The sequence below is a fragment of the Nesoenas mayeri genome (assembly GCF_963082525.1).
Source record: "Nesoenas mayeri genome assembly, chromosome: 1".
NCBI lineage: Eukaryota > Metazoa > Chordata > Aves > Columbiformes > Columbidae > Nesoenas > Nesoenas mayeri.
This window is the reverse complement of record NC_137541.1, coordinates 74,896,018-74,915,347: the sequence shown is the minus strand read 5'-3', so window position 1 is coordinate 74,915,347 and position 19,330 is coordinate 74,896,018. Positions and strand designations below refer to the sequence as shown.

General features: G+C 45.6%; 2 protein-coding genes across 2 annotated transcripts; one reads left to right on the top strand and one right to left on the bottom strand.

Moving 5' to 3' along the window:
* Nucleotides 1-3,868: 3,868 nt before the first annotated feature.
* MCAT (malonyl-CoA-acyl carrier protein transacylase) lies at nt 3,869-7,204 on the bottom strand. Its single transcript, XM_080363861.1, has 4 exons — nt 6,112-7,204; nt 5,857-5,944; nt 5,145-5,362; nt 3,869-4,873 (listed from the first exon to the last, which is right to left on the bottom strand). The coding sequence occupies exons 1-4, from the start codon at nt 6,553-6,555 to the stop codon at nt 4,451-4,453; spliced, it is 1,173 nt and encodes a 390-aa protein (XP_080219987.1). The 5' UTR covers nt 6,556-7,204; the 3' UTR covers nt 3,869-4,450.
* Nucleotides 6,822-19,072, top strand: TSPO (translocator protein). Its single transcript, XM_080363862.1, has 4 exons — nt 6,822-6,869; nt 14,077-14,277; nt 17,196-17,334; nt 18,208-19,072. Exons 2-4 carry the CDS (start codon nt 14,090-14,092, stop codon nt 18,382-18,384), a joined length of 504 nt encoding a protein of 167 aa, XP_080219988.1. The 5' UTR covers nt 6,822-6,869; nt 14,077-14,089; the 3' UTR covers nt 18,385-19,072.
* The last annotated feature ends 258 nt before the right edge of the window (nt 19,073-19,330 follow it).

Below are 19,330 nucleotides of genomic sequence, written 5' to 3'. Positions count from 1 at the left end.
CCTGCTGAATTGCCCATCGAACCACAAACCACAGAATCACAGAATGTCAGGGACTGGAAGGGACCTCGAAAGATCATCTAGTCCAATCCCCCTGCCGGAGCAGGAACACCCAGATGAGGTTACACAGGAATGTGTCCAGACGGGTTTTGAATGTCTCCAGAGAAGGAGACTCCACAACCCCCCTGGGCAGCCTGTTCCAGTGCTCTGGCACCCTTACTGAGAAGAAGTTTCTTCTCAAATTTAAGTGGAACCTTTTGTGTTCCAGTTTGTACCCATTGCCCCTTGTCCTACCGTTGGTTGTCACTGAGAAGAGCCTGGCTCAGTCCTAGTGACACTCACCTTTTATATATCTGTAAACATTAATGAGGTCACCCCTCAGTCTCCTCTTCTCCAAGCTAAAGAGACCCAGCTCCCTCAGCCTTTCCTCATAAGGGAGATGCTCCACTCCTTTCATCAACTTTGTTGACCAAAGTTTCATCAGTGAATTGACTGCCCCTATTTAACTCCATAGCAGTAGTGTGACAGAAAAAATGTTGAAGTTAGTTATTATTATACTTAGTGAAGGCTAAAAATTCCCATCAGAAGTCTAATAAACAATCTATGCACGTGTAATGAAAGTACCAGCTGCCAAAAATTTAATTCTCCCCGGCTGAATCACTTTTACCACTGCAGAATAATTTCAGTTATTTCTGGATAAGTAATCTTTACGCACAGGGGAGCAATGATAAATGGGAAACTGCTGCCTCTTCCATCTGAGAGCTGCGTGGGACGAATCCGCTTTTTCACACTCTTGCGAGCAATAACGCAACATTTTGAATCACAAGAGGGGAACTTCAGCATCCAGTATGTATGGAACAAAACACAGTCTCAAGGAGTATAAAATGCAGTCACACCAACAAAATGAAACACAAAGTGAATAGAATCCGCAACAAGAATTAGCACAAACTGGGTCATTTGGTGAGCAGTAATTACCAGGCTCCCCTCTTACCCCTGGAGCTCAACAAAGAGCCCTTTAGTTAAGGCTCCGCGCTGTGACTCAGGAGACCCAAATTTAATTCTTATTTATTTTTATTTTTACTTCACACTTCCTCATGTGACAGAGTTTACGGCACTTGATTTTTTTCCACATCTTGTTTCTGCTTGTTCCTAGGTGAAGAAACAGCGTGCCGACTTTTCACATCTTAAACATTGTTTCCAGAAGCAGAAGGGATAGATGAGTAAGCACATAAAAGAAATGTAAACAACAGTACTAAGATCCAGGATCCTTAATTACTCACCATGCTGCCATCCACCAACAAGTCTTACAGCACACAAGATGCCCTCCCGCTCATTTACAGCCACGCACCAAAATTGTTCTGCAAGGCACCACACGAGAGAAAGCCCTGAACGCTCTCAATGCAGAGATGAAGATGCCCATCACGCTTTTTTAGCTGATACAAACTGCGGCATCGGCACAAGAGTACAGTACCACTTGGCACTTGGTCTTCAAGACGCGAGGCTTGGTGAGGAGCAGCCTCAGCAACACCTGACCTGCTGCCTTGGCTCAGGCTCAACCACTGCGCAGAAGCAAAGCGAACACCCAGCGGTGGCTGCAGCGCCTTCTTCCCGCTAATTAAAAGGGGCCCGCAAGAGTGGGATGCTCTTAGGATACAGGCATCGCTCCAGCGCTCTGCAGCCGCTGTCTACAAATCCCTGAAGGGAGGTTGTAGCATGGAGAGTGTTGGTCTCTTCTCCCAAGTAGCAAGTGATAGGACAAGAGGAAATGGCCTCAAGTTGTGCCAGGAGAGGTTCAGATTGGATATTAGGAAACATTTCTTCATGGAAAGGGTTGTCAGGCACTGGAACAGGCTGCCCAGGGAAGTGGTGGAGTCACCATCCATGGAGGTGTTTTAAAGATGTGTAGATGAGGTTCTTAGGGACATGGTTTAGTGCCAGAGTTAGGTCACAGTTGGACTCGGTGAGCCTGAGGGTCTCTTCCAACCAAAATCATTCTATGATTCTAAGGTGCACAGGTTTTCTGATGCTCTGCACTTGCAAGCAGAGATTTTTTTAGCATGATTCTCCCAAAGATCCCAGGCAAAGTGTGCAACAAAGGGAAATGAGGAAATAAAAATATATCTTTCTGGTAAAAACAATCCAAATAGAAAACAGGTCTCCAAAGTTTCCACAAAAAAAGTTAAATAATTTTTTTTAAAAGTACATAAACTATAAAGCACTAGACTGAACCCAAAATGAGTGCCACCAACACTTCATGCTCAGTTCCAACTATCATAAAAACTAGTTTCAAAGTCACTAACATTGTGTTTGGTCTTACAAGACGTAAGACTTCAAACACATCTTACAAGATGAAACTTCGAACACAGCACATAAATCAGCGTTTAACAATATGAACGTGATTTGTCTGAGATATTGTATCCACCTGGTGATGACTTTGGTTTGCTTTACAGAATAATTAACACCTTACCTGTAACGCAGGAGCCTTCACTGAAATGATTTTCTTTCCAATAAACCCAACCCTTAACTGGCAGCCTGTAATAGTCCAGTGGTTAAGATGACAAATTCTTCTGTATTTTACTAATCGCTAATGTTTGCACATGCCAAAAGTGGAATTGTAAAGGCAATGTGAGCCAATTTCAGCTCACAAAAGAACCTTTTTATGATACACTCCACTCAGCAACCATAATTGAGGCCAGTACTTTTAATTCATTTTCCCATTTGGAAATGTGAAATTACAAAATGATTAATACTGTAATTGGAAATTATTCTCAAATTCATAATAAACTATTGAAGATGTGCATGGTCATTTAAGTCATATACCTTAAGCTTTTCCTATAGATCTGTTAAATAGACCATTAAAATACCAAAAATAAAATAAAGAAAAAAGCTAGAGTCCAGTTGAAGCTTATGGTCATGCTATAATATACACAATATAACATCTTCCTGCTTGTTTGTACATGATCCCCCAGCAAATACTGTTCTCTTTGATTTCCTAAAGCTTCCAGTACCCCCTACAGACAAAGAGCAAATAAAGCCAGCACACGGTTTCTGCACACCCTGCAGGTATCTTGCACGGGCAGCACTATGTTCTAACATGACTGAACCTATTTTAATAAGCCGAGGGTGGGTTATCGAATCCAAATGCACAGAGTTGGTGCTAAAGCCGTTCCGAGCGCCACTTTGAACCCTGTCGGGAGTGAAGGAAGGTGCTGAATATAAAATGCATTCACACCAACGAAACGAAACACAAAGTGAATAGAATCCGCGGTAAGAATTAGCACAAACTGCCCCCACCGCCAGCCAGCCCAGGGACCTGCCACCCATCCAACCAGAGCCGGTGCTGACAAGGGAACTGGGAAGCTCCTCACAGGAGGGCTCAGGACAACCCGCTCCTCTCCAGCTCATCTGCTTTTGGGAGATGTACAAGCTGGCCGAACAGTGAAAAACACAGAGACAACTGAAATACCAGCATTCAAATCCTTCTCCCCAGCACTCTGCTGCCACAAGGTTCACCCTGTCCAAAGGTGCCCCCAAAAAGGTCTTTCTGCAAAGTTTCCAGCGCTGCTGTTTTCTTCTCTGTCAAGAAAAGCCATCCAAAGGGCTGCTTCAGCCTACGCAGCCTCAGAGGTCGGTGAAATCCCTGCACCTCTGGGGAGGCTGGGAATTTTGGTCAACTTCATTCAGTGAAACATTTCTTCTCCCTTCAGTAACTTAGCACAAGCATCACAACACCAAACAGGTGGAGGGAAAGTTACTTCCATCCACCTGTGGACTACAAGCCAGAAATAATGCACTCCACAGCGTTAAAAATGTCAAGAAAAGCTTTATACTTTATTTATAGGTTAACCTTAAGAAAATTATGTTCCTAATAACAACTTCTGCCTTACCCTGCTGCTGCCTGGTAATGTGGACAAAGAAGAATTTTGCACAGATGAACATCCCACAAGTCAGGCGAGTTAGGAAACAGGATCACCAACATACCGACAGCCGCATCAACCAGACGGATTCTCTAAACGCACCCTCAGACCCAGCCCAGAGCCCCCATAATTCGGAGCCAACAGCCTGGTTCTGCCGCTGTATCCATGTGGAAGATCCCGGCACCAGACAGCTGAAGCTACTGACTTTAACTTGAATCCACACCCCCTCCAAATTCTTTAAAAATGGAATAAAAAGTAAGAGAGTGGAAGTTGCTTGCAGGATTGAGGCCAAACAGGCTATTTGGCATGTTTATTGGCAGTTTTGCAGTCCTGACAAAGATGGAAGAGCCAGACTCTGCTCTCCCCTTCCACACCTGAGGCACACGGGGAAGGAAAATGTTCGTTGTGATTAGCACGGTGTTCTTTTCATCGTGAGAAGCCATGAATGTTTTAAACCTTCCTCTTTGGAAGCACAAAGTTATTTTTAAATTAGGCAGAAAGAAACCAAGTTGCATGGATTTTTCTCAACAGGCCACTTAGGTCTCTGTTGCTTCCTCATCTTCCAGAACATCGACATGCTTATATTGTTTCCAGGCCTTTAAATTACAATTTTTGAGAATGGTTCCTAGTTGCTTCCCGGGCCCCACTTCGTACGTGTACGGAAATTCTGTTCCTTGCTTTCGTTCGTATACAGAATGCATGGTCTGTTCCCACATAACAGGTGACACCACCTGCTTCACTAACAGCTTCTGAATATGCTTTGAGTGCATGTACTTTTTGCCATCAACATTGGAATAGACAGAGACCAGTGGTTTCTGAATCTCAATCGATTTTAGGACTTCAGCCAGTGGCTCTACTGCTGGTTCCATAAGTCTGGTATGAAAAGCCCCACTGACCGGAAGCATTTTTGCACGTGTAAAATAATATTTTCGGGCATTGTCCTGCAAAAACTCCAAAGCCTATAAAAGAGAGAGAGAAGTGAGAGCCCTGTACAACAAATGTTTACTCAGTCACCCCGCAAGAACCACCTTACCAGACTTATTGTGATAAAGGGATCCCTCTCCCTACCCAAACACTGAGCACATGCTGGAAAAAAACCCCACAGATCAAATACTTTTGTTTGGACAAACTAAGGCCGCACATAATTTACACACATGAGGACAAAGTACAAGGTTAAAAACAAAGGAAATGTTAAATTGAACCAAACGGGTAGTTATTCTGAAGCAATACCTGCAAGTGTCCTGCAATGACTCTGCTGTTGGGAAACAAATAATTTGAGATTTCGCATACGGGGTTTTCTATACCCAGTGATTCACAGTGTTTACGGGCTTCCAAGCAGGCAAATTTATAATTTGCCTCCCGCCGACCGACAACCGATAGCATTCCGCTGGGGACAGCTTCCGACGCCTTTTGCATGGCTTCGGCGCGCACTTTCACCGCATACAGCGCTAAGGAGAGAAACAGAGATGCTCAGTAAACATAAGCCTGGAGAAAACCCCGTTGAAGGCGCCTCGCACCTGCGCACAAGAAAGGGTGGCTGTTTACTCTCATGCAACGTCAATGCTTTTAATGCCGTGTTACACATATTAAAGTGAACAGTGGAAATAGGAAGTAAAATTGATCCTCTTTTTAAAACAAACAGCAAAACAGGAGGGAAACAGTGGTAACAGGCGATGCTTTGGGAAAAGCACGGGGCAGGGGTGGGAGATTTTACTAGAGCAGGGGTGTCGAGCTGATTTTCACCGGGGGCCACATCAAACTCGCAGTCGCTTGCAAAGGGCCGAGTGTAATTTGAGGACTGTGTAAATGTAACTACTCCTACATTTATACAGTCCTGAAATTACACTCGGCCCTTTGAAGGCAACGGCGAGGCTGATGCGGCCCCCGGTGACAATGAGCTGCACAGCCCTGGCCTAAGGGGTTCAGCACGTTCCCCGGGCACCTTCGGCGAAGTCCAGGGCTCCAGCGAAGACCAGCGCCGCGAACTCCCCCACGCTGTATCCCGCCGCCGCCACGCAGCTCTCCACCACCTGCACGGACACACACCCGAGCCCAAGTATCAGCCCCCTCCCGCGGGCAGAGGGCCGCCCGGGGCGCCGCCCGGCACCCCGTCCTCTCGTCCCGCCGGGCGCCCGGGCCATGCGGAGCCGCCTCGCAGCCGCCCGGCCGGGCCCGGCGCGGCCTCCCCGCCCCTCACTTTAGGCTGCTGGTGGTTGAGCTTCTCCACGGCGGCCAGGGAGGCGACGAACACGGCGGGCTGGCAGTGCCGGGTGCGGTCCAGCTCGCCCTGCGGCCCCTCCAGGCAGAGGGAGAGCAGGTCGTAGCCCAGCACCCTCTCGGCCAGGCGGTACATGTCCCGCACGCCGGGGAACTGCAGCAGCCCGCGGCCCATCCCCACGAACTGGCTGCCCTGCCCGGGGAAGAGCAGCACCGTGCCCTCCCGGGGGGACCGCGGCTCCCGCCTCGCCGCCTCCGCGCCCGGCTCCTCGGCCTCCACCGAGCTCTGCAGCAGGTCGCTCAGGATCGCCGCCCGGTCCCCACCGCCGGGCCGGGAACTGCCCCGCCGCCGCGGTACGGCGCGGAGGCCGCCGCGCACGCTGGAGCCACCAAGCCGCCATGTCGCCGCGGCCCAGCTGCCCATGGCCGCCGCCCGGCCGCCTGCGCCGCCGCGCCCCGCGTTGCCACGGGAACCGGGCGGCCCCCGCGGACAACCGCTCCCCCGCCGGGCGCCGGGAGGGGGAAAGGGAGGGCGATCGGCCGGCCGGCCCCCGCCGCTCCCAGCCGCGCCCGCTGCCCTGCGCCCGGCCCGCGCCGCGCCGCTCCTCCCGCCCGGGGCCGCCGCTGCCCTCCTCGGGGCGGGCCCGGCGGCAGGAGGGGCCCGGGCGGTCCTGGGGGCGGGCACCGCCGCCTCACGGCAGAGCGGGCGCGACGGGCGGCGGCAGCGCGGGAGCGGAGGTAATGCCGGGGTGCCCTGTGCCCCCCGCGGGACGGGACGGGACGGGACGGGACGGGACGGGAGAGCCCGCCGGGCGGTGCAGCCCCGGGTGGGTCCCGTAGAGCCACCACAGAGACCCTGCGGTCGCGTCCCGGGCCCGCCCGTCCGCCGGGGCCGCCTCACCCCGGGCAGTCCCAGTGTGGGTCCCGGTGGCTCTTGGAGCAGCGCCGTCGCCGGGACCCCGCCGCCACCAACGCGGGTGGCCCTCGCCGCCCCCGGCGCCGGGCGGAGGAGTGTGAGCGGGGCGTCCGGTGGCGAGCGCAGCGCAGCCGGCGAGAGCCCTGCGTGCCCTGCCTGCCGAATCTTATTATTAGCTTTGCGTTTGCATCTGAGTTTTCCAGTGGTTCACAGCTGTCCAGCTGTGCACGCCGGCGGCTCGGCGGCTCTCAGGCAGGCAGGGCAACTGACGAGCAGATCCCACACTTCTCACTCCTCGGGTCCCACGGGGACCTGCAGTTCTGCCTTCCCACACAATGCCTGCTTACACTGTGCACTCGGGTGAAGATTATTTCAGGCTGCTGTTTAACTAAAGGTATTTTCTTTCAGTATCGCTGTAATTTGCTCTGAATTGGATATTTCTTTAAGGGCGAAAGAAAGGACTTGTGTGTTGTGTTGTTTTGTTGTTTTTTACCCCCTTCTGAATTTCCCAGTAATGCTTATAAATCAGGACAAAATACACTTTACTAATTTGAGCATTCAATGGTAGGATCATTTTAAAAAAAAATAAAAGTGAATGTTGCCCTGCCAAAGTTGTAGTTGTGTAACGACTTTGCATCACTTAAGGTTGTGAAATGGTATCAAGCAGCAAGTCAGACCTCACGGAGCAGTAATAAATGAGATTGTATGAGGTTAACTCAGGAGAAGGAAAATGGATCAGAATAGCAAGAAATTCTGTTGACTTTCTATTCAGACCGATACAAAAGGATCACTGTGAGCAGATTCTGCTCACTTTTCTAATCTGTGTCCTCTGCTGCTCTGTAATAGGATTTCCTCCGTTTTTGTCAGCCTCCAAGTAAAATACTTGGAAAAGTCAGTGAGCTTCTCAAGTTAGCTGAAATATATAGGCAGTAATATATGTTATATATGACTACACGTCACTCCATGGTGGCCTCTACCTGCTTGTGCTAAGCCAAGAGAAGATGCTGGGTGGCAAGTTACCAGCTGGGCCGGCTGAGGTATAATGGTACCTTAGTGAAATCTTGTAGTAACTGCTGCTCTCGTAGCATTCAGCTCATGCACTAGAGCTTTCAGGCACCCCTGCTACCACCTGCCCCACCAGCCCCCTCAGCAAAGGGCACCCATTTGGCACTCCACTTGGAGAAGAGAAGGCTCTGGAGACCTTATTGTGGCTTTTCAGTACTTAAAAGGGCTTTGTAAGAAAGATGGGGACAGACTTTTTAGCAGGGCCTGTTGTGACAGAACAAGGGGTGATGGTTTTAAACTAAGAGATGGGAGATTCAGGCCAGACATGAGGAAGAAATTTTTTACAATGAGGGTGGTGAAACACTGGCCCAGGTTGCCCAGAGAGGTGGTCGATGCCCCATCCCTGGAGACATTCCAGGCCAGGCTGGACGGGGCTCTGAGAAACCTGATCTAGTTGCAGATGTCCCTGCTCATTGCAGGGGAGTCGGACTAGATGACCTTTGAAGGTCCCTTCCAACCCAAACTACTCTATCATTCTGTGATTACAGTTCACCCTACTGCATGCCAGTCAAGCCCTGGCAAGAGTCACAGTTGTGACCTTCACGTTTGAGGCAAAGCCCCGTTCCCGCAAACCAGTAGTAATGCTGTGGCTGCGAGTGCACCTCAGCGCTACCATTTTATCTTTGGTTTGCTGTAAAGGGTGCAGACTGTTTGTAAGCACTTGTGACTTACCAGTGTTGAAGCCGATGAACGTCCTGCTGCTATTAAAGCATCTCTCAGATGTGGCACTTGTTGCACTTTACCCTGTTAAAAGAATATCTGGCAAGCTGAAGAGTCAGGCCTAGGCAGCACTTAAACTAGAAATATCCAAGAGAAATTTAGTTGTTTTAAGAATGGATACAGATTACACTTTCTAAGCGGGGGGACAAAGAAGAAGAAACACCTACAGCAGGAGGGTGGGTACCCGCTTGGAAGAAAGGTAGTCTAAGGGATATTTGGCCTTTAAAGTACACTGTGCGCAGCGGGTTTTATACAAATATACACAGGAAAAATTAGAACAGATTGAGTGGTGAATGACAAGTTGTCACCTGGGAAGAATTTGTTCTAGCATACATGTCAATTCCCAGTATGTGAATCTTCAGTAAATCATGGATTTATTTGCACAACTTGTGCTCTGCCATTTTAAAAGAAGTGTAATCTGAGCAGCGAGATTTGTTGTCTTTAAACCTGATGAGTACACCTCACTTTATATCCTTAAAATTAGTACCATATTTTCTATTTTTAGTTATAAATACATATTATAAACATATAACATACACTTATTTGTTATTTATCTTGTATTTCTACTATAAAATATATATATTGTTTTACACGTCTCTATTACTTGAAGCTAGATAACAAAGATAAGACTGCTTTTTTATGGTAGCTGTATCCTGTATCACAGACAGCGATACAGCTTTGTTTTTAGTGTTGTGGTTTCCCAGGATTTAAACTCACCACAGAGGTAAATAGTTTATCAATATAAATTAAGTATGCACACTTGAATTCTTCAGTGGGCTATCTCAGGAAGGAGCCTATTCCCCAGGAAATTTGCATGCTGCCTCTCAGACCCAGGTAGAACCTTATCTGCCCTCAAAAAAATACACTGCAGAAGATCAGAGGGAGAATGTAAATCCTGGGGGACCCCCCTGACCTCCAGAACTTTCACAGCTTTGTCAATCTACCTCAAAACATCCAGGACTAGGAACCCCAGAACCACATGGGTGATGCTGCTCCGCTGAGAGATTTTTTCCTTTGTGTTTTTAATGTGATAGCTGTAATTGAAGCCCTATGTGACTGGGTAGCCAGCACTAAGCTACACAAGAGAGAAAATAATCAGAGATTTATCAAGACAGGGATATAAGAAAGTGTAATGAAAGCTGTTGTCCTGTCCTTCCTTCTCCTTCCCACTGACTGAACTCGCCCTGCTTGGAGAAGGGGAAAGGACCACCTGCCTTTCAGAGACCTGCTTGAAGCAGCAAGTGGTTCAGTTCATCAGGCTGAAGCACACTAGCTCTTATGTCATGATACATCTAGTCTTCCCTGCCCCAGCACCCCATCCCTTTTTTTTGGGTGTGCTTTGTCTTTTCCAGAAAGAGAGGACACAGAAAAAGCTCTGTTTCATTTTCCGCATGACACACCACCACAGAGAAACAACCTGCAAAAAGAGTGGAGCCCATTAGGCAGCAAGTTGCAGTACTGGATTTTTTTTCCCCTTTATTTCTCCTGTTGCTTTATGTAGCTGGAGCCAGCTTTGGGCAAGTCTGCTATTTTGAATACCCAGAAAAATTATTTTAACAAGTTTGTAAAAAAAAAACCTGGCCTGCTGCAGCCCTCACTGCACTGCTGTCAGACTAGGGCTAAACAGAAAATGGGCAGGATGATGAAGTCAGTGTTGCAGGGGAGAGATAAGAGGTGGAAACAGAACTAAACAAGTTAAGTGTGTGTGTGGAGAAAAGATTTCCAACTGTGGTGGTTCTTAGAGGCAGATATCTGCTGGGCACACTGCAGATATCATCCACAGACATAGGGGTTTCTTCAGTATGAAAATCAGGCTGAAAGGATGTTGTGCAACCAGATCTCACCCTGAAGTGGAGCTGGGATATGATTAGGAAAGTAGTAATTATTTCTAGGTTGTGTAATACAGATGCAGGCAGAAGGGCTGTGTTAGCAAGCCTGTTGCCATCTAAGTTATCACCTAGTAATTTCAGGATTATCAGCTCTACCCCAAAAGGAAATCAAGGCTGATAATCCTTTATATTCTCTGTGTTTACAAAAATGCACTGGGCGCTTGATAAAAGTTGCACAGATCTTGTGTGACACGAACTAACCAAATGAATGCTACAGCACTAACCAAACACACCAGCTCTCTAGCACATCCCTGCCTTTCACTCACTCTCACCAGAGATCTACACCAAGTAACCAGAGGAAGATGGACGTGACTTCTTCCAAAAATCAGCTAGTGCTGCTCCCTGAATTAGCTACTGTTTTTTATGGGAAATCAATACTAGTATTTCATTTTGTGGGAATTAAAATAGAGGAACTCCGATTGCTGATGGGCATCTGTGGTCTACTTGGCTGAGCCTACCAGCACATTCTGATCTTGATAAATTGCTTTGTTCCCTGTTCCCCTTGGTACTATGCAAGAGAGTATTTTGCCATGCTTCCTGAGAAATACAACTGGAAAATATAGTACACAATTAGTAGTAATAGTAGTCAAAACACTGGGACACCAACATTAAATTCAAACCAGTATGTTCAATCTCTTCACTTCCATTTCTTCACCCTTCCTGTGCACATATGGCTTTGGTTTCCCTGTTTCTTTCCTTTGTGCCTTTCTCATTTGTTTTCCTGCCTGATTTTCTTTCTCTTGTCCCTTAAGAACTACTTCAGCATTCTTCCTCCAACACAGAGAGGGACAGACGTGTAGCTACATCATTTATTCACTAATGACTGCAGCAGAGCAGTACTTTTCTGATTTGATAGCATTTAGCACTTTCAGCTTGCAGAACACTTTCAGACTTTTATTTCCCGGTGAGAAGTTGACAGAACCCCTGACGAACTCCAGTTGCTGAATACCTGCAGGAAACCACCCTGATATTGTCACATCCAAACAGAGCATGAACTCCTTTGGGTCCTTGCTTATCACTTTTAAAACAAATATTAGCATTTGACAGCCACACTGGAGCTACAGAGATGGCCAACACTTTACAGCATGTGTAGAGAACTAAGCCTAGTGTTCTCTCTGAAGGCAAAGCAAGAGGGACAGGGTTAAGAATTAGTGAGATATTATAACAGTAACTTTATATTTCTATTAAAGCTTTGGGCATTACTTATCTGAAGGCAAGCAAGGTAGAAGCATTGTGCTTGGAGCTCTTGTTCCCACTATACCTTGCTGCTTCTGCACATCGCGATTTGTTCCTATCCCAGTAAAAGCAGAGCCTTTCATGCTGGGCTGGCAGCATGGGTGACAAGTAGTATACAGTGCAGCTGGCAGCCTGCTCCCTCCAGGAAGCAGTGATACAGATCTGGGCATGGGAGCGCCTGTCAACTCCTCCACTCCATTTAAGATGCTCCCTGGTAAACAGCAAGTAGAATCCATTCAGCAGGAAGCATGGCAGCAGTGACTACAGCAATGAACTATGCATATTTTTTCTTCCCTTCCTTGTCCATCCTCCACCCAAGACCTAATTGATACTGCTCCAGCAGACTAGCACGTGGTTCTCCCACTTCTCCTCAGCCCTAGTTCTGAATTCTTCCCTGCTTATTTTTTCTTTCGCTTACTTGTTGTTTTGTTCTGGTTTTGACTTTGTTGTACTGCTTTGTCTGCTGCTTTTTTTGTGTGCATTCCTACTCATCCCTCCCACGACTCTCCCCTGAGGCATGCCCACAGCCCAGCTGCCTACATGCCCTTTCTTGTTTACTCCTTGCAACCTTCTAATCCTCTATGCTTTACCAGTTCTTCCACGCTGTTTTGCCTTCAAAATTCTGCTCTATCACCAGGATTTTTCTTGACCCCATGCCATCTGGCTAGTGGTCGCAACCCCTGATATATCTTCATTAAACCTGCATAACTGTATGGGCAGACTCCTGAGTACAGGGACACGAGCCATAATGAGGGAAAACTCCTGTGGCTGGCCAAGCTTATACCTGTTCTCCAAACAGAAATCCACTGTACCAGAACCACGACAGTGCAACGTCATCCGTGCGTCATTTCCTATCAGTTTAAGCACATCTGGTACAAGTGGGATTTCCTTTTCCCCACTCCCTGCCTCCTCATCCCAGCAGTCATAACTACAGCAGTAAAAACTTTTAAACATAGGCTAAGACAACAGCCAAGTCAATAGGGCACTTTTCTTTGATAAGCCTCAGAAATGCTGGTTGCTCTAAAACCTCACTTTAACTCCTGGGGCTTCCACATTTGCTTTCCCTGCTGCTTTATGAGCCCACCGCAGCCTCTCTGATGATTCCTTCATGCTGTCTCCACCTCCTGTACAACAGATGAACAGGAATTAGGCGTATTTGCCTACTGTAGATTTGAAAAAAAAAAATGACGCATTTTGGCGGTTCTGCCCTTTTTTATCATACCTCTGATCTGTTCACATTTTAGCAAGCTAAACACAGCTCTTCTGTAGCATTTGGCTTTTGGCCAGAAAACCTGTAATGAAGCTTTTTCCCACTTACTTGTGTCCTTTTTTTACTGCTGCCTGTACTCTTAACTAAAGCAGTGCGGCCTACCATCGCTTAGTGTTACTTCTGTAGGCAATTTAATCTAGTACACTTCATGGGCTTGGCAGCTACGATTGCTGCAACTGATTGAAGGCTTGATGAAGAAGCCACAGGCGTACTCCCCATTTATCCATCAAGATCTCCTCCCTCATTTACCAAAACATCATTTAAGTGCTTATCTTCTCATTGTCTTCCCTGGTTATTTTCCAAGGTAGCTTCTCAAGTGTCTGCTACTAATTCAGATCACTCTTACTAACCATTGAGCATCTCTGGTTTTGGTTTCTTTTTGCTTGTGCACAGGAAAGCACACACTGTTTTCTTACTTCTGACTACACCATTCCATTGAGTGAATGGACCTCCTGGTCACTACAGAAATACACACTTAGAGCTTCCTATCACCCCCCACTCCCGGTGGAGTTCATATAATAGAAAACTGCTTTATTCCTCTGGCATACTTATGGGTGAGAATTATCTCTGTAGGTAGGATTGAGTAATCTTACTGCACAGAGCTGAGAGAGAAGTAAAGACCTCAGCAACCAACCCCACCAAATGTAAATGACAAGTTTCTTTATGGGGGTGGGTATTGTCCAGCGAACCTCGTACCAGATCCATTCATTTCAGCTGCGGTCTTTCTGGACTAGGCTGCAGATCAGATCCTACACCTGGATATATTTATCAAATCAGCTAAAAATGGAATATTTTTGTAGTTGCATTTAAAAATCGCTCTGCCAATCACTGTGTTTGGGTTTGTTTCAGATTCACTGTCTCAATGGAAGTGGTATCAGCCTGGGCCCCAGCAGTGGGTTTCACACTCCTGCCCCATGCAGGAGGAATTTTAGGAAGCAGGATAACCAAAAAGGAAATCCCAGTGTGGTACCAATCTCTACAGAAGCCATCCTGGTGTCCACCTAACTGGGTGTTTGCTCCCGTTTGGGGAACTCTCTATACATCTATGGGGTATGTTTTTCACATTGTATTACGGCACTTATCTTACCTCAAAGTTGCTTATCGTATAATGCTGGACCAGAGAACTATTGTTGTGTTCCTGGCTGTATGTTTGTAAGAAACTGTGTCAAGCTGCTTGTTTAACAGGTAAAAACATGTTTTGGGAGTTGTGTGTGGGTTTGATAGGACATTTTGTATGCACAAGTATTCACATCAAAAGCAAGGGTTTGAAAAGCTACCATTGATGTGCTTTTCTCATTCATTCTGAGGGGAAGACCTGCCAAGCTGGCAGTGATGAAGCAAGGCAGCACTGGGATTTCTTGTGCGGATGTCCTGCAGTAGTTCTAGGAAAACAGAGAAAGAGAGGAGGGGGATTGGGACAAAACTCAGAGTTCCAACAGAGCTCAATTAAAAGAAACCAACATTGAAATATACATGTCCTTTCAAATAAAACTGCGAGGCTGTTAAACTGTCCATGTTTGAAGCATCCACTGCCTCCTTATTTAACTAGTTTAAACTACTTGAGAGCACAGAAATTACTGCCAAATGAACAAGGAATGACAAGGCCAAACACCATTCCCACAGGAACCGTACAAGTTTAATAATACTGTATTTTGCCAGCTGTTAATTTTAATAAGATGTAGCAAAAATACTTATAGAGGCAGGTTGTCTCAGGAGGTTGTTTGGGCAGTTTTGATACTCCTCCCAGACTGCTCTGAAAGCCGTCCACCCAACAAGACGTGCTTTTATGTTAACTCTGGTGAGCTTTGCTGCTTCTAGAGCCACAGAGGTCAGCACAGCCCTCAGGCACGAAGTGATGCTTTGTGTCCCTTCTGCACTTGGTCATTCAGAACTAGCTACATACCAAGATTCAGCATGCTTTTCCTCGCTATCAAATACCCATTGTTGCTAATCCAATAGTGATAGTTTTTAGGCCGCAGTATGCCTTTTATGGCTTACACCTCCCATTTCTTCCATCATCACAGTACATCTTAAAGTGATGTGTAACTGGTATATAGCACTGGCTTAACTATGTAGTTTCAGAAAGACCAAATATTTCCCAAGTTAACATTACACAGTTATCCTGCAGGTTATCTTAAATACCACACCACCTATTGCAAAGTATGGGAATGATACAATGTCTGAAACTGTATCTGAATGCTAAACTGGCTCTTGCGCATTCTCTCATTTTGGTTTTATTTTCTTTCCAGAAAAAGCCTTGTAATTTTTAGCCTTATGCACTGTCCCTCCTTTCCTGCCAGTATTTTGTTTTCTTTCTCCTCTTACAGAGTACACTTTTAAAAATTGCTCTCTACTCTTGTATATTCCAAGAGTTAGCATTTGAATCACATCATTGCTGTCCTGTGAATAAAAAAAAATGCTTTTATCAGAGAGACAAGAGCAGAGTGGCTTTCCTGGGAAGGGCTTCCTTCAAGCTGACTGCACAATTTGTAATCCTGTTTCTGGATTCCTCATCATAAACCTGAATATCAAGTTAAATATTTTAAAAATCCAAACTGTGACAGCTTATTACTTTGATAATATCAGAATATTCTGAGGTGGATGGTCCCAGTTATGTACTGTACATCTAGCTCAGTGAAAAGATCATATTTATTATCAGGCCTTTTCTTCTGTAATCCATTAAAATAAGCAACTGTAAGCAAGATTTAATAAGCTTACATGTCTTTCTTGACACTTTGCTTCCTAGCAGATTTGTACATCATGATCTTGGTCTGGAGTAAAAGTTAGATGTGCGAACAACTGTAAGTCCACTGTGTGGCTCTGTAAATCACTTAGGAACAGATTTGGGTCCTGATGCCTTTTACAAAGACAAACACCCCACCCCAACCTCCCCCTTTTTAAAAATAATCTCCGTAATCCAACTGCCAAGATACCTGTTGTGGTTTGACCCAAACTAGCAATCAAAACCACAATAGCTGCTCGCTCACTGCACCATCTGCCCGCCCCCACAGGGGAGAGAATCAAAAGGGAAGGGGGAAATTTGTGGATTGAGATAAGCACAATTTAATAAAATAACAAAATAACACTAATATACCACTAGTACTACTAATATATATAAACTGAGGATAAAATATAAAATAAGTGATGCTTAATGCAATTCCTAGTGAACTTTGGCCACGCTGATAAGCCAGTTCCAGGAAAAGAGCATCCTGGTCCCAAACAGCCGATCTTCGGGGAAGTAAGAGAAAAAGCCAAAAAGGCAGAAAGGCCCAGAGGCCACTGCAAAATGGCAGAAGAGCAAAAGGCCAAACTAAAGGAACTCCCCAAATCAAACTCAACTGAAATGGAGCAGGACTGGAACAGATTTCTCCAGCTGGAAAACCGGACTCTCCCTAAATACGAAGCATGACACTAAGGCTTGCATGGAATGTTCTCATTGCTCAGTCTGGATGTCAGTCAAGGTCTGTCCCACCCATGCCCCCCTTCCTCACTGCCTCACATTCGTAGACAGCGCCCAGAATGACCCTGGAAAGTTATCTGAAGAAAAACAAGGTGTTTGTTATTGTGGTGCTTTGGTGGTTTTTTTTTAGATTTATTTTTGAAGCACCATCTCCCAGTACCAAAATTAATAGTTTCCTCACTATTTTGAGATTTATCTTTTACCCTTGCATCTTAGACTTGCTTCCATTTCAACACAACTTTCTCTTTTAAGACTGAAATGCAGTAGGTCATCTGCTCTTCTGCACCCAGAAGTGAGAACTCTGGCAAGATAGGGAACTTTTCTCTCTCCCTATTGATCTCCACAGCTGGTGATCAACCCTGTGTAGTTACTGTGCCAAGCAGTACCTGGATATCTACTTCTCCAAATGAATTTAGACCCTATCACTGAAGTAATTTCATTTGATCAAGAATGTATCGTTGCTTCCTAACCAGTATACTGAATTACACCTTACATTTGCTTTCTCCAGATATGGCTCCTACCTGGTGTGGAAAGAACTGGGGGGCTTCAACGAAAAATCAGTAGTTCCTCTGGGTCTGTATGCAGGGCAGCTGGCATTAAACTGGGCCTGGACTCCAGTATTTTTTGGAGCTCACAAAATGGGATGGGTAAGTGGAAAAGTAAATTTTGTAATCATAGGCTACTGCTGTCACTTGCAAGGTGCTAAGACATTAGCTTTGTGTCATCTTTTCTCCCAGAAAATGAGCCTAAGTAGAGAAAATGGCTTGCAGTAGTTTTCTAAAATTCTCTTTAACACATGCCAGCAGCCACCTGGGAGAATTTAGATATCTACAACATCCTTAAATGTTTAGATTTCAAGCAGCTCTTTCTGCTACCCTTTGATAAGAGCTTTGTGTGACTAGGAAACATAAGCATTTATGCCTTACTAAAATTCCTATGTATCTCTGGCAAACAGTAGTGATAAGAAGCTTATAATAACATTACTCTGTTAATCAGCACCTATTTTAGAGAAGACTAATTTTCTGCCGTCTGAAAAGAAACAGCTTGCCTGAAAAATAAAATACGTGCCTGATTCTCTAAATATACGTGCAATGCTGTAACAATGGAAGACTTTGCAATCCATCACTGATCCATTCACACCGCACCTCTTCAGGCAATGTCTATGACATGAAAAGGCTGGATAGGTTTATTTAGCTAAGTGACTTGCTCAAAGTCACACTGGGTTTGTAGTCAATTCGACACTTCCCACTGACAAAAAAGAGGGTATGGGTGAGAGGGATTTTATTCTTCTTCTCCAGCTCACAGCTGCAGTGACCTTTCTTGTGACTGTTGTATTAAGAGTCAAATTGACTCATAACCCAGCATAAATATTTTTTTTTCTGTCTGGTTTTCTGAGAAATAATTAACCCACAGAGGGATCCAACAAGTACCAGAGTTAAGTGAAAAGAGCCACACAAAGACTATCTAGTCAAGAAAAAGCAACAAGTAAAACCAGCACTAACCACCTTCCTGTCTTTCAGGGGTTGGTGACTCTCCTGCTTACGACTGGTACGGCAACAGCTACAGCTGCTTCCTGGTATAACATCAACAAAATGGCAACTTATATGATGGTTCCTTATTTAGCTTGGCTAACCATGGCTTCTGCACTCAATTACCGTATCTGGAAGGACAATCGCAACAAGAAACAATCTGAATAAACAGTTTTCAGCCAAAAAGATTTTTTTTTTCCCCACAAGAATTTTCTAAAGTTATGGCCTTATTACATTTTTAGCTGAACTACTTCTAACATTAGTTTACTAATTACAAGTTGACAAAGGAGTACTTGTTTAAAACAAATATGCCTTCACTAGGCAAGTCACAAAGGGGTGTACACCTGACTGGGTTTTATGGCAAACTAAAGATAGTGCTGACTGAAAAGTACTAGTTTTCTATATTACAGTATTATATTTTATATGACAACAGCATTTTAACTATTACCAGAAGTAAGCATGGACTCCAACTTCATTATGTTCAGAGGGAGAAATCCAGCCATATATTAACACAACTTCCAGAAAGCTGGTCCTAACAGTGACAGGCATGATCAGGGCCTGAATCTTTCACATTTACCACAAGACACTGTGCTTTAGTGCTATGATGTGTCCCCACCACAACCACCAGATATTTATCTTCTGGTCATGGAAATGTTTAAGACTAGATATTTTTCATAATTTGTGCCTTACCACTTTGAAGCACTGTACAATCTAGTGTCAGCTAAATGCATTAAACTACACGTAAACTTACTAACCTTGTTCCTCTAATTGTTTTTAAAACGGTTTTGAGCAGAAAAATACTGAAGGCAACAGGATGCTATAGCCTCAAAGATAGGCCCTTCATCTCTCCTCCTGAACATTGCAATGAGCAAGAGAAAACAAGAAACTCAGAACACCTGGACACACACAGGGAGGACCCAAACATTCAGAAGCCTCTTGCGCACACCTCTGAGGCATCACCAGCAGCACTGGCCAAACAGCATCAACGTTCTCCACCTGGACCCCCAGTGTGATGCCAGTTCACCACTAGGCCTTGATGACGGAGCCAGCAGACAGGCCACTGATGGGCCTCTTGCCCAGCAGGGCAGTATATCCACTGTAGCTACCAGCATCT

Bases quoted from the DNA above. Each gene is read 5' to 3' on its own strand.
- MCAT (XM_080363861.1), bottom strand. From the start codon at position 6,555: ATGGGCAGCTGGGCCGCGGCGACATGGCGGCTTGGTGGCTCCAGCGTG. The intron at 5,363-5,856 runs GTGCCCGGGGAA...TTCTCTCCTTAG, and splicing joins AGCCCTGGACTTCGCCGAAG to CGCTGTATGCGGTGAAAGTG. The intron at 4,874-5,144 runs GTATTGCTTCAG...TCTCTTTTATAG, and splicing joins TCATTGCAGGACACTTGCAG to GCTTTGGAGTTTTTGCAGGA.
- TSPO (XM_080363862.1), top strand. From the start codon at position 14,090: ATGGAAGTGGTATCAGCCTGGGCCCCAGCAGTGGGTTTCACACTCCTG. The intron at 14,278-17,195 runs GTATGTTTTTCA...TGCTTTCTCCAG, and splicing joins ACTCTCTATACATCTATGGG to ATATGGCTCCTACCTGGTGT. The intron at 17,335-18,207 runs GTAAGTGGAAAA...CCTGTCTTTCAG, and splicing joins GAGCTCACAAAATGGGATGG to GGGTTGGTGACTCTCCTGCT.